The 16142-nt window shown below is 32.1% G+C and overlaps 1 protein-coding gene across 1 annotated transcript; it reads left to right on the forward strand.

The window, feature by feature from the left end:
- The first annotated feature begins 3643 nt into the window (after positions 1-3643).
- Positions 3644-5266, forward strand: LOC100813749 (zinc finger A20 and AN1 domain-containing stress-associated protein 4). The gene is made up of 2 exons (XM_003535499.5): positions 3644-4042; positions 4328-5266. Exon 2 carries the CDS (start codon positions 4386-4388, stop codon positions 4917-4919), a length of 534 nt encoding a protein of 177 aa, XP_003535547.1. The 5' UTR covers positions 3644-4042; positions 4328-4385; the 3' UTR covers positions 4920-5266.
- The last annotated feature ends 10876 nt before the right edge of the window (positions 5267-16142 follow it).

Below are 16142 nucleotides of genomic sequence, written 5' to 3' on the forward strand. Positions count from 1 at the left end.
CCACCAAACCAAGCCATATTTGTATATCTATCTATCAAATATCTGTGGCACAATATTTCTCTATTTCTTTTATTTTAGTTATATTATTGTAAAATATTTTATTAACTTTATTAATAATTAATTTTTGTTAAAAAAACTTCATTAATCATCTTTAATAAAGATCTTCTCTCCTAATTATATAATTTTCCTCCACAAAATTTAAATCTATACATTATTTAAAGAATAAATTTAATATCAATATCAATCACTTAATAAAAGTATTTCTTTTCTTTTCTGGTTGTCACTCTCAACTCCACTTTCAAGTTAGCCACAACTTGAAGCCACGCGTTAGACACGGACTCGGCACAAAAGTCACCCCCATTGTTTTTTTATTCAAGTGGAGTGTTTGTGATAAGAATGTATTATTACTGTTTCGTATCCTTATAATAATCTTGTTTCACTGATTTCAACAGGATTTAATTTATTGGTGTTTATCAATTATTTGCCAAAGACAATTTTATCCAAAGGAAAAAATATCAGTTTATGAAATTTTCTATTAGAATTTAATTTAATTAATAATAATCTTGGCTTTAATACTTTTAGAATACGTTTTGAGAAGCTGTTGACGTAATTTTTCTAGATAATAAATAGAAGAAGTGAGTTGTGACGACCTTACGAAGAGAGAGTGTATCATTATGATAAAATAACGTATTGATAAATTAGTACTAGTACTAGGTAATTATAATGCAACAGGAGATAATATAAAATACTATAATTTTGCTTAAAGAATGTGAGAAAACTTAGTGGGGGGACAAGGTATTTGACATTAATTTAATATTTTTGGCAGGTGTTCTAAAAATAATTAGTAAATTAATCGTTATTTCATTATAAGTTAGTTCAAGTTTTTATTGATGGCTATTTTACTATTGTTGGATATTAATTCCATATAAAAATATGTTGATATATCCTATTTCAAAATCATCATATTGTGTTAAACTTTTAATATTTAAATTTAAATTGATTCTTCGATGTCATAAAAAAATAAAGATAAGACATTTCAAAATATTTTAAAGATAAGATAACACAAAATTTATGGCCAGAAACATGATTTCGTTTAATTTAATATACATATTGTCCAGCACTTTTGTTTTCAACGATTGCTCTCCTAAATTCTAAAAAAGATGCTGAACTTAAAAAGTGGCTACCAAATCCATATTCACCACCTCCACAGCCAGCTTGTCCCTTTCACTCCATATAATAATAATATCATGTTTTTAATGATTTGTAATAAGAAAAATATAATGCATTTTTTATCACCTGTCTCTTTCTCTTGGTAATATTGACTTTTTAATGTTCTATCACTTAAAAATACTAACATAATGCATAAGAATAAGATTATCTCATTCAGCGTCAACAGGCATGACAATTAAATTATAAATTGAAATAAGGTCGTCTTAATAAATTTAGGTATGGAATTATATTAAATATTTAAAGAGGAAACATTGTTTATTATAAAATTGTTCTGATAAAGCATGATAGAAGAAGGAATGAAGTATGTACTTGCCCTGTATCAATTTTATATTGGTTAAATTGATAGGTGAGTCTAGCTCTATATATATTTTTAGCTTTTTGAACTTTTTCTCTCTCTTTTAATTGAGTTTCTGAATTTTTTATTTTTTATTTTCTCACTTATGTTTATGAATAGAATCTGCCAATCACTCCATCATGAATTAAATTAGGTCTCTATACTAATTAATCACCTTTATGAATTATAAGCATTACTGAGCCAATAATAAGATTTTTTTTATATAGAGTTTCAACCTCACAAACTTACAAATCAGACTTTAACTTAGTAGGTAGTAAAATTTGTAGGTTGCCGTAATGATGTAGAGTTTCCACATGTTAGGGGAAATAATTCATTTAGCAGAAAAAGTTGTGTTTAATTTTTTTTGTTGCGAAATTTTTTTAAATTAATGACAATTATATATTGTAAGTAAGATTAATTATTAATTTAATGGATTGAAAGATATTTATGATTTATGATTTAAGAAAAAGCACCAGTGATAAGTGAATGTTACAGTTTTTTCACAAATTTCAGCTCAAAATTATGTTGTACTTAGACGAAACTTGCACATCATGTATGATTTGCTGTAGAGGTTTTTAGCATATCTATGAATTGGATTTTGTTTCGAATTTGGGAAGAAAAAAAGTTCTAAATTAATCAAAATATATCAGGTTCGTTTTGTTTTTTGTTTAAATTTAAACCATACTAACTTGATTAATAAAGGTTTGATTATAGATTGGTTCATGGAATTTGATTATTATTTTTAAATTAGAGAAGGGGTTGTGTTGAATTGGTTCTCACACTAAAAGAGTTTTGTTAGTTTATTTAGTTTTGTATACTAAACAAATAAAATTTTAATGTATATGCATTGATAATGTATTTTTTAAAAAAATTATTGCTTAAATTATTTTAAGATAATTATTTTAAAAATTAATAAATTTATTATATATGATAAATTATGATTAAATAATTATGTAAAATTTTTTATATTATTAGTGCATAACTTTTTTTTTCTCAACGTAAACCATGTTAAACAAATCAACCAAACCAAACTATTTTGGCTCAAATTTTTAGATTTATTTCTTTCGTTTAAATCAATAGAAATTCCTAAATCATTGTATTAAATAAATAAAGTATATTATAATGTGCAACGTTTGCAAAGCCCATTTCAAATATCTTTAATTATAATACTATTTTTTTTCGACTCACACTATTTGTCATTTTAGTCATGTATATTTCTTAAAAAAATTGATTACACAAATTATTATGATAAAACAATTTTTTTAAAAAATATCCTTCTTAAAAATTAAAATGAAATTATGATTTTTTTAAATATTTAAGTATGTTATTAAGAAACAAGAGTATTACTTGAAAAATAATTAATACTTATTTATTTATTTTTTTTAAATAATTTATAAAGCTCGAAGTAAACAAATAAAATGGAGTAATTATAACTAGATAGCTCAAAGTGAACAAATAAAATAATTAAACGAGACGGAGAATGTAATAGACTAAAATTGATTATAATCACTTAGCATGATAATTCCTTCATTTTGAAGTTTATCCCTTCCTAAAAGATGGAGTTATTATATTTAGTTATTGACAAATTCCTGCAGAAAGGTACCATGTCCTTCACTCGTTTCACTCCATCAACCAACAAGTGAACAAATTTTAGAAGAGTGGCAATTCAAATTTATAGAAGCTCACAAGTCATTTATAACTATTTTAAAGGAAATAATTTTATTTTATTATCTTTCTTAAGAATATTTTTACCTTAATTATTATAAATTACTATAATATTTTATTTTAACTTTCAATAATAATTATATTTTTTAAAACAAGTCACATAATTTTATATATATATATATTACTTTTTTGCACTAGTAGTAATAAACCTTATTCAATTTTGCGAAAAATTGAAATTCATCACTTGCTCACCCCATCATGAACTGATCAAATTTCACTATTTTAGAAGAGTAAGAGTTGAAAAATGAAAATTACCAAAGCTCACAAGTCATAATAATAAACATTAAAAGTGAATTTATGAAAGCTCACAAGTCACAATAAACATTAAAAGTATATTCAATTTAGCTAAAAATTGGAATTGAAATTTCCACAAACACGTAGTTATTACGTCCGTGTCACAACTTGCGGAGCAAATTTTGTAACTCTCAAGATCTTTCATTCTCATCTCATCAACTGCTATTTTTTTTTTATTTTCTTTTCTTTTTTTTTTGGGTACATCATCAACTACTATTTGTATATTATAGGAGTTTTATTTATTTATTTAAAGTATACAAATATATTAATAATAATCGAAAATGATTATTATGAATTTGTCCAGTTTCGTGGTTTCTTCTTTTTTTCTCTCTCACATCCTTTCTGAATCTGTTTAATCAAATCCTTCCCCGTTAAGATTCTTCTCACCATCGTTCTTTATTATTATCATCCCCTCCTCTTCCTTCCTTCTCCTCTCATTCCATACCTCAACAAAACAAGGTACTATTACTATTCCCTTCTCTCTTTCTTTTCTTAATTTAATTTCCCTTATTATTATTATTATTTCATAAAATTTCGTTCCAGCTACTAATTTCGCCTATTTATATCCTTAGTTAGTTTAATTTCGCAACCTGTATTTTTCGTTTTCTCAATTTCCGCTTATTTTCGTTCCAGCCAGAGCCAGCTTTTCCATTTTCCCCTTTAAATTTTCTCCGAATCCAAACGGAACCGTAATCGTTTCTTATTCCTTTTTTGTTTGTTTGTTTCTTTCTCTCTCCCCGCCAGGTTCAGAGACTTTTCCGATTCCTGGAAGAAGAGAAGAGAAAACCTAAATCACAGATCCATGGCGGAAGAACACCGATGTGAACCTCCCGAAGGTCACCGACTCTGCGTCAACAACTGCGGCTTCTTCGGTAGCACCGCCACGATGAACCTCTGCTCCAAATGCTACAGCGCGATCCGTTTGAAGGAGCAAGAAGAAGCGTCGACGAAATCCACAATCGAAACCGCGCTCTCTTCTGCCTCCTCGGCGAAACCGTCGTCGTCCACGTCACCTCCGCCGTCGGCGGTCGATGTGCTCATGGAATCTCCACCGCCGTCTGCGGCGGAGGTTGAGGTTGCTGTCACGGTCACGGTCGCGGTGGCGTCGAGTTCTATTTCCATAAACTCAGGTTCGGTTGCGCAACCGAACCGGTGTGCCACGTGTCGGAAGCGCGTGGGGCTGACCGGGTTCAAGTGCAGGTGCGGAGTGACGTTCTGCGGGGCCCACAGGTACCCGGAGGAGCACGCGTGCGGGTTCGATTTCAAGACAGTGGGAAGAGAGGAGATTGCACGTGCCAACCCCGTGATCAAAGCGGAGAAGCTGCGGAGGATTTGATGATTTCAATCTGGGCCGTTCGATGGGACCGGAGCTTGGTGATTTAATCTCCACCGTCCTCGTGTATGCGAGAGAAAGAAAAAGAGAGAGTGAGAGGGAAAATGCGGTTATTATGTAACATTATGATTATGATGATCTGTGTTTTAATTAAGACGAAAGCTTGAAAAGTCGGTTTGTCTGGTCTAGAAGGGATGATGAAATGAACGAGTCATATTTATTTGGCTTTGGTCCACTGTCGGGGGTGGTTGAAAGTTGAAATGATTTGTGATAAGAGTCTCAGGGCAACGATGCAGTACGGTGGAGCGTTTTATTGTAATGAATGTGAAAGTGAAATTATTCTACTCCAAGATATTTTTTGTTTTTTTTTATCCTGCTTGAATGATTTATATGCCTAGTATGCTCTATGACAGAGGAGAAGGGAGTGCGTTATGTTTCCACCACCGACGGTGATGAATCAATTGTTTTCAATTGCGAGAGTGGGGTTTCCAAACCCGTATTTCCTCAATGTTGATTATATTAATTTTAATTAGGTTTTTCTGATTCACCAAGCTGCAAGGTTCAACATTTTCTACTTTTGTCCAATATTTGGTGTTCTTGATTTGGTGGTGTGGAATTTGATTTATGTTTGGATTTGAATATATTGAACTTGATTTGGTGTTGTTGAGTTTGAATATTGGTATTCGTTGATCTGGTATGAGAAAAACAAAGTGAGGAAGACGAGGATATAAGGGTCCTAAAATTTCATTGAAGAAACATGTGCATCGCATGTGATCCATTTCGTTTAACAGAACTAACACTGTGAAGTATGGGGTGCGATTGTAATAGAGTTATTAATATTATGAAAGATTTGTGTAGCGCTTCACGTGTAATAAGTCTTAAAATTAAGAGGAATAAGCGTTATTTGCTCTAAATTTAATAATTGTCTCACATTAAATTTTTAGAGAAATTTTATTAACTAGATTTGATTTTCATATACTTATATGTTGAAAATTAGTTAGATGATATTTTCTATGACTAGTAAAATAATTATAATTATAATTTATAAAAAAAAAGTTATGATTAGTTTATATAAGAAATAAATATTTAATTAATCAAAATTAATAAAAAAAAATTAAATCAATTAATTTCAGTATAAATTTAAAATTAATTTCAAAAACTTATAAAATTAATTAGATTAAGTGGTGGATTTTTTAGAAGATGATTAAGTAGTGATTTTTTTCTGATAGAATGATACTATTCATAATAATCTAAGGAATGTCTTTTACAATAGATCATGAACAACATAATTTTTCATCTTTCAATAAAATATTTTATTATATGTTCCTTAATGAATATCCTTGAGACACTAATTATTATTTATCTTTAAAATATTTAAGTAATATTTTATTAATAGATAACACAATAAATTAAGATATATAAAGTTAGCAATTAAGACATTTAAAATGCAGATAGAGAGACTTTAATTAAGTCAGTGGTGCATACCATTCCAACTTACATCATGAATTGTTTTCAGTCACTACAATCCTTGTAATGACAAAACAAATGATAACACAATTTTCTAGGGAGGGAGGTGGGGGGGCTCTATTGAAAAGCGTAAGATGCACCAGTTCAATCGGGAGAAGTTTTTTATGCATAAATGAAGGATGGGGTTCTTGGTTTTCTTGTTGCTAGCTCTTTTGGCTAAACAGTGGCGGTGGTTAATAAATTTTGAAAGTTTTTCAGGATTTGTGTTGTGGTTGTGGGATAAATCAAGGAACTTACTCTGCCTTGATCAATATGCTTCGAGTGACAACGAGCTTATGGTGGCTGATTTAATTGATCCAAATTCCAACCAGTAGGGAAGGATAAATTAATGATCTATTCCAAGAATGGATTTGCGATCAGTTCGAAGCATAGCTAATAATGACCGAAGGGTCTGGAGATTCATAAGAGATGAAAACTATACGTCAGTTTGAGGGCGACGGCTCCTATTGGCAAAGTTATCTAAGTGATATAAAAAAAATAAAATTAATGAATGTAGACTTTGGAAGACCTATCAAGGTCTCCCCAAGAGTGAGGATACTGGCAACCATGAATCAATCATGAGTGTATTTTTCAGGAGATTTACAATTAAAACAGGATTGATTCAAACATAAATCAAACTAAAACAGAAGTTTTAGATCCACTAGCAAAAATATATTTTCTTTTAGTCTTTATAGAAGAAAAAAATCACATTTATTAGAAAAATATCACATATATATGTCGACAAAAGGTTCAATGTATTAAAAAATATGTTATTATTTTTTTATTGGTAAAATAATCAAAGACATGCACTAGGGATTATAATTCTCATACATCCTAACTAACCAATTGAATTAGATTTTTTTAGTGTTGTTACTATTTTAATTATTCATATTCATTCACTTACTAAATTTTCATTTTTTTTTCCATTGAATGTACATAGGGTTTTCCATCTTTCATCGCCTCAGTGGTTAATCAAACTGCCACCAACTTGCTTCACATCCAAAGTTTGGGAGTGAGGAAAATTGTTGTGGGTGGTCTACAACCCCTTGGATGTCTTCCTGGAGCCACAGCCACATCTTCATTCCAACAATGTAATAGCACATTAAATCAACGACCTCGTAGTTCTCCACAACAACCTATTGAACCAAGCCGTGACCTAGTTGAACCAACAAACCAAGGATAACTCCTCCTTCATAGTTCTTGACCTTTTCGACACTTTCATGTCAGTGTTGAACCACCCATCTACCAATAACATTAAGGACCCTCTCAAGCCTTGCTGCGTAGGGTTAAGTAGCCAACATTTTTGTGGGAGCGTTGATGAGAACAATGTTAAGCAATATAAGGTTTGTGACAATCCCAAATCAGCTTTCTTTTGGGATCTCTTGCACCCAATTCAAGCAGGTTGGCGTGCTGTGTATAACAAGTTGCAAACGATGAGTAGTACACTTCATCAACTTCGATACTAGAGTAGAGTTATATGCATGATAGCTATTTCTAGACCTTTTTGTTTGTTGTTTAATAATGCACCCTCTTTTCATTTGTTGAACTGTCCTCAAATTCTGATTTGTTTGTATTTATCCCAAATGGTTTCTCTTCTATGGATGGAATGCTTAAAGAGATTGTTCTTTTTGTGACAGAAATATATCTGTAGGTTAGTGAATCTGTTTTAAAATTATTGTTAGTTATTGATAATTTATGAAACAAAATTGAAAATGATAGATATTCAGTTAAATTATAGGATACTAATAATGGTTAGTCATAGTGAAAGTGAGCTATATAACACCAAACAAATTTTACTTACAGGTACATGATAAAATCTAGGAGTTGATAATGTGAGGAAAGAATTCACCAAACAATTAACCACCGAAAGCAGGTACTACGAAAACAATGCACACATCTTTATGTTTAACCAATTAAACTAGATTCATTAATTAATTAAGTGTAAAACATGAACTATATATTATGATTTTTTTTAAATATTGAATATGAATTTTAATTAATTAATTGATAATATATAAAATTACTGTGTACATCAAAATTAAATTCTTAAAAGTACGTGTTAAATATTTTTCTTTTTAATATTTTTTTTGTCTATGAATATCATACACTTCAACATATGATGTGACTTTCTTTTTCAAAGATTCCACTTCAACACCATCAAATACATGATTCAATTGACATAAGATTATTTAAGCTTTGAGTTTGAGTTTGGATACGCAATTGTATTAGATTTTGTTGTCCATAATGATCCTACTCAACTTACAAGATTATCAAATAATACTTATGGTTTAGAATAAAAAAAAAGTTTGCACTTCAACTTCCAGGAAAACGATCTAGCTAGGTTCTTAGTAAAGGTAGTAATATATTTTATCTATGAAGCACTACTAGAAATTATACATTTAACATCGCTAGGTTAACAATACCGATGTTAACACAAACGCGGTGGCATACTTGTAATTAAGACCAGTTTATTAATATCGATTTTGAAAAAACCGATGTTAACATAGCCTTGTTAACATCATTTTTTTCAAAACTGATGTTGACATGACTTAGCTAACATTGATGTTATAAAAACCGATGTTAATAGGGTTATGTTAACATTGGTTTTTTTAAAAACCAATGTTAACGAAGCTATGTTAACATCGATTTTTTTAAAAATCGATGTTGTATTTTTAATTAAACTTAAAAACTGAAAAGCCTTGTCTCATCTCACGCTTAGTCTCTCGCAAACCCCCCTCGCTGAGTCTCGTAAAGCCACCCTCAGGCCGTCGTCGCCACCGTCGTCACTACCATTGCCCCTGACCCCTAAGGCTGAGTCTCGCAAAGCCACTGTGAGGCTGTGGTCGCGCTCTGGTCGTGTCTGTTGTGACACTCACCGTCGTGTCTTGGTAAGCTTTCTTGTTTTCCTTGAACGGTCTTCGTTGCTTTCCTTGTCACTGTCATTGTCTTTGAACGACCTTCATTGCATTCCTTGTCATTGTCATTGTCTTTGAACGACCTTTGTTGCTTTCCTTGCAACCATTCCTATGGCACGAAAGCATTCTTTGCTCGTCTTTGTACTCACAATCACAAGGTAAGTTTTGCTTGTGCTTGCCATTATGTTAACTTTCCTTAGTTATAACTTCCCGTAAACTCAGCTTTTAACCTCCCTTAGTTGGTTGTAACCTGCATGTGATCTATTTAGGAAAGTTGTAATTTGATTGTTTCAAGCTTCAGATACCCTGAGACTAGGCTCAGGCCCTTTGATTTGCACTATATCAGAGGTGAGTGAGCCTATTGGCAATTACCCCTTTGTTCTTAGTGATTATTATTTGTGTTGTTGTTGATGAAGCTCCATTGCTGCAACTTTAGGACTTGTACTTGCTATTTCTTTTATCCACAAAAGGAACATTGCAGGTAAAATTATGCTTTTCTTCTATAACATTTCACTAAACATATGGTTGTATAACATGGGTTTATTCTATAGTTGGTGTCTGTATTTATTGAATAAAATTTCTGCTATTTGTTAATTCCCTTAACAACTGTTGTTATTGGTTTATATTCGGTGAGTTCAAATGAAATTTACCAATGTGAGGACTTGGTTGTTAAATAATGTCTTTAAACTTTAACACCTACTTTTTAGTTGCTACAAATGCATCCTTTGTGGCTTGACTTGAAAAATAAGTACCCCTAGATAAATGTGTTAGGAACAAAGCCATGGTTGAATCTCAGTAAGTAAGCAACATGTTGAATCCTATTTTGAGACATACAACTTTTGTAGAAAGTGCAATTAGCCTTGTTCATAGACTGTCCCAAAGCTTAATCATAATTCTCTAGAAGTTGCATGATGTGCATAACATTACATGAGAATGGGTGGTGAAATTTTTAGGACTAGCCATAGGAGTTAGAAACCCTTTTCTCCACTAAAGCAGAAATTCCCATACTAAAAACCTCTTCTACAATGCAAAAAAAGCAAAAAGGATAGCCAATGGAGTTGCCATTAACTGAAAGGAACAATTTGGTTTATAAGAGAATAGACTGAATCCATGAGCAGAAAGTAGGGTGGAACCCAACTCGTTTTCATGCCTATCAAAATAAAAACCTAAAAATGAAGAACATAAAATGTTAAATATGACTAAAAAAGTTGGTGAAATGAACAAGCTCACTTCAGATTTGGATTGTAATGTAATCATCTGGATGGAACTTATAATTGGAGTGTTGTTTTAGAGTTAGAGATGTGAGATCTATTATGGACTGATAGAAATTGGAAAAATGATTTCATTGATTAGAAAAATATCAAGCCAAGTTACAAAGGTATGTGTCAACTCTTTATATAGAGGGACCAACAGAACCTATAGTTAGTAACTTCTAACCACCTAACAGAAACTTACAGCTCAAACTTCTAACAGATTGCAGTTGACAATTTCCACTAAGTAAAAAACCCATACATTTTACTTAGTGGAGTAAGAAACTCTAATAATCCCCCCCCCCCCCCCCCCCCCCAACAAGCTCATGGTGGGTGAGACCGAGAAGGATTGAAGGATCAAACATTGTGAGCTTGGCCTTGAAAGCTTCAAAGTTGCTAGGAGATAAAGCCTTGGTAAGAATGTCAACATACTGGCTTATAGCTGGCACATAAACCACTCGGAGTAGCTTGTTCAGAACCTTTTGTTCAACAAAGAATAAGTCTAACTCCATGTGTTTGGTATGAGCATGAATAACCAGATTATGAGCAAGAGATACAGTGCTTGTGTTGTCACAATGGATGATAGGAAGCTTGTGTGAGAGACCAAGTTCAGTTAGAAGAGACTAAAGCCAAAGGGGCAGTAGCATGTTTTAGATAAAGATCCCATGAGAGAGTGCCTTTTAGATACCTTAGGATCCTTATGCTTGATATAAAAAGAGTCAGGAGAAGGGATGGGGGGGAGGTCGTGGATACAAATCCCCCACTAACCAAAACTAACAAAATTTAACAACTAGCATTTGCTAAAAACAAAAAAAAAAATCACTGTTTCTAGTTATTGTTTTTCGCTGATTGACTTGTGTTGTTCTCTGCCTAGTTTTGTCCTTATCTTGCCCAAACACACTCTATGTTGTAATGTATGTTTGTTTGAAGGGATTCAGGTTTATTATGGTGCATTTTTTGGCCTTTATTCCTTGAACCACAGCTTCTTGTAATCCTACAGTTGGCTCAAGGCTAAAATGCCTGTGTTTCACCCTCATCCTGACATTTACACTTAAACAGTGTCATCTCTTCCAACAATCAACTATTCCAATAGTTGATTGATGATCATACCATTGGTCACCAGCACTAATTTTTTTAGGTATACTTTTAAGTTAGTTATTTTTATTTTTATTTTAATATTTTTTCATACTATCCCTCTTAAACAGTCTTTCATCTCTTTTTCCTTCCATGTTGTGCCTCATTGTCGCAGCCACATCTTTGGATTCATCTTCATCTTACCCAAACCAAAAAAAATCCAACTCTTCAAAGTTCCCAAACCAATCACTTTTCAATAATAATTCTAGTAGCTGAATAATTTCTTTTTTGATTGTATGGGAACAAAAAACCCGTCAAGTTTTACCAAAAATAACAAAAAAGACCCACAGTTTTCTTACTTACTAGGTTCATCTATGCCATTTCCAGGCTTCTACAAAGCCCCTCAAAATATACATTTGCCTCGAATTCCATTATCAGGTCCTAACTTGCTCGTGTTCAAATAACAATTCCCTTCTAGATCCTAATTTTTGGTCTCAGTATAATCTGTTCCATATTGCTGATGAAATCCCTTACCTACCAATTTGGCCTTGTACTTGTTTACTGAACCATCTGGATTTTTGTAATCCTGAAAACCCACTTATAGCCAATAGGAACCCTGTTAGGAGGCTTAGAAACAAGTGACCAAGTACCATTCTTAATTAATCCATCATATTCAACTTTCATGGCAGCTAGCTATGTAGGACCAGCCAAGGCTTGTTTGGTAAACTTTGGTTCCATGTGAGCAAGAACAAGAGTAGGATGAATTTTGTGTTGCACAATTCCAGTCTTGGATCTGGTTTGCATTAAGTGAGTATTTTGAGGAATAAAGAGAATGAGTGGTATTTGATGTATGCCAGAACCGGGAACAATAAAATATGCAGGTACAATAGTATATGATTGAGACTCTGGTTGAGTGTCAACTGAATGGAATAGTGTGCTTTCTTCCTTTGTTCCACTTAGAGTGTTCTACATGTTCTTGGCTTATGATTTTCATTCTTTGTGTTTTGGTATCTATTTATGAGGGATCCACAACGTTTCACAACATCCCTTTGTTGCATGGCCAAGTGAAGGTTGGTGTTGAGGAGGTTAAAGATGCAGAGGCTCCCGTTCCTGTACCCACTGACGAGGTTAAGTTAGTGGGGCAGATACTTAACACCTTCCTTGCTTGACCGACACATCTCGTGAAACGTTTATCAGAATAAGTATTTTACTCTCATTATATGCTTCTTTTTTTCAATTGAATTGTTCACTGTAGTTAAATTATGTTAATTGACTATGTTGGATAAACATGCAACTATGTCTCCAGCAAAACCTCCAGATAAGTCAAATCACGAGGTCGATGATCCCCTATATTTGATGACATTGACCATCTCACAACTTTTTTTGAAGCCTCTCCAGGTTATGTGGGATGCTACCATGTTCGGGGTGTTTAATGAACACTTCCCGTTGTACATAAAGCACAAAGATCTCTATGAAATTGCACACGATGGTCAATGGCTCAACATATCTATTATACAATTGTGAATTCTGTAAGTCAATTTAGATTATTGTTAATTACCTAATTTATTGTTTTAAATTCATACATAATTAACTTTGTCTTAACAACAATAGGCATCTAACTGAGACAAGTATGCGAGCGGGGAATTCTGATGTGTATGGATTCCTCGAGCCATAATCCATTCAAAGAGCTGGACAATCGCAATTTGAATCAGAAAGTTACATGAAGAGTTGGATGTAGAGTTCAAAAACGCAATGTCTACCTTGGAACCTACCTGAATAGGTAAGTCAAACTGAACAACTGAATTTAAATAATGTATAATACTACAATAACCCATATTGGTCTCCACTACAACGCACACTGGCAAATGGTCGTCATTTTGCCTAAGGAAAATATTGTTGTCTGGTTTTGTTCCTTGCATAACAGGCCAGACAACTACCTTAAAGGAATAATTAACAGGTCAGTGTTGTTTTTCAATACTTGCATTAGCATAACTCAACAACATCAAAATTTTAATGTTCCTTGTATTCAATAGTGCTTTGAAAGGACTTGAGATACTCCACAACCTAAATTCAAGGCTGGTGCTAGGTGGATTGTTGTTAAGGTACGTGATTTAAATAACACTTCTACTTATATATATATTTTATGTGTGTGTACACTAATTGTAGTTAACGTTTAACATCCAAATTTCATTATGTATTTAGTGCAATAGACAAAAAGCAAGCACTGAGTGCGGCTATTACGTCATGCACTTGATGTCCACGATAATCTTAGGAAGTTTCAAGAATAATTGTGAAACGGTAATTGTTTATTTCAAACAAAGTTGATTTTCTTATCATTGGTATTACATTATTAACTTATGTTTTATTTGATCATGCAGTATTTTAATGATGTTAGACCATTGAAAGCAGAGAGATTGAAGGCGCTTCGCATCCAGTGGGCACAGTATTATCTCAAAGTTAGAAATCAAACTTAGGATATTAGGGAACTATGTAACTTTAGCTTACTTAATTAGTTTACTAACTTGCATTACATTTTTTACAATTGTTGTTTCATTTTAACATTGAATAATTTTTGTTGATATTTATTAATAAATTATTTATTCATAGTTATCAATTGATTTTTTACAATTGATAGTTTACTAACTAGCTTTCTACTAAAACCTGTTTGAAAGCAGAATGCAAATGATATATATTGTGTTGTGTGGTCAGATTTTAAATTTACAGGTTAAATTTTGGGTTTTTTGTAAAGACGGAAAGAGTATTTCAAAAAAATTCCTAATAACAACATCGATTTTTTTCAAAAAAATCGATGTAAAAAACCAATGTTGTTTGTGTATATTAATATCGGTTTTTTAAAAAAACCGATGTTAAAATCGAAAAATGTTAACATCGATTTTTGTAAAAAACCGATGTTAAGTTATACGTTAACATCAGTTTCTGTTAAAAACAGATGTTAACATAAAAAATGTTAACATGAATTTTTTAAGTTAACATTGGTTTTTTACTTAAACTGATGTTAACGTTTGGAAGTTAACATTGATTTTTATACAGAACCGATGTTAATGTATACGTTAACATCGATTTTTATAGAAAACCGATGTTAATGTATAAGTTAACATCGGTTCTGTATAAAAACCAATGTGAACTGTCAATCGTCATACATTTTTTTTTGTAATTCTTATTATATAACATCGGTTATTTAAATAACCGATGTTGTCAATTTTACGTTAACATCGATTTTAAAGAATCAATGTTAACAATAATACTTTCAACATCGGTTAAAAATCGATGTAGAAAGTCATAAATAACCAATATAAAAAACATATTTTCTAATGATGAAGGGATTATAACGTCCATTTTCACATATGCTTTAAAATTGATTAAAAGCTTCCCCCACCCCACACAAAAAATAAATATAGAAAAATAGAAACTAATCTCAATTGGAACAAAGAAAAAAATTAGCCCAACTGGACTCCTGGGGGAGTGTTGGAAAATTAGAGTCCCACACCACTTGGGATAAAAGAAAACCAGACAATTTATAAGTTGGTTGGTTGTGTCTAAATATAGTCTAGAGTATCTTTGGACCAAATTGGTCCTGCTCTAAAATTCAATAAGTTACTGCGTGGATTTGCGAACATTATCATCCGCATTTGCTATTTACACCTTTCATTTATGCCAAGTACATCTCTCATCCCTTCTCTTTATTTTTTAATTACTCATTATACCCTTTTTCCTTAAACAGTTACACCCCTTGGACCACCCTTAAACCCGTCTCTTCTTCGCACACACGCTCTCACGGTGTCGTTTGTCTCACAGTTTCATTCATCTCAGTGTTGTCTTGTCTCAGTCTTCTGTAATCCCATCACGTACATATCATCCTCAACCCTCTCTTCTTTCGCAGCTATTATTTCCAAACACATGGTTCCGTAGTTCTGTTCATGATGTTACTCGGTTTCTCTCACTCACAGGAACTAGTATATGACCAAATATAATTTTCCACATGCTAGAAATCATTTTGTTAAATTTCAGAGTGCAGATAAAGGAAAACTCATGAATTTATTATTTTCTTGTGGGATTTCTTGTTCTGATTCATGTAGCAATCAAAATTTAACTATACCAAATTCAAAAGAGAGTACATGCAATAAGTTGAGTTCTCATACGTGCAGTGATCAGTTATGTGGTTCATGATTATATGATGCAATATATCTATCACGCACGGTAGTGTGGAACAATCTCATGTGGCAACATCAACATGCCAATTAGGCCGCCTATGACCATTCAAATAAATGTTTTTTATTCCTTCTTTTTATCCATTTAAATAAAATTTATTTTTAATTTCTTTAAATCCCTTTGTTTCCTTAGTTTTATTTCACTCTTCATTCAAATAATATAAAAGTCTCGAAAATAGCAAAGTGAAGTTTGAGATTTGTTTATATGGGTGCTTCAACTTGTTTTAACATTAACATAATTACATGAATTCG

This window comes from Glycine max, chromosome 10 (assembly GCF_000004515.6).
Source record: "Glycine max cultivar Williams 82 chromosome 10, Glycine_max_v4.0, whole genome shotgun sequence".
NCBI classification, from domain to species: Eukaryota; Viridiplantae; Streptophyta; class Magnoliopsida; order Fabales; family Fabaceae; genus Glycine; species Glycine max.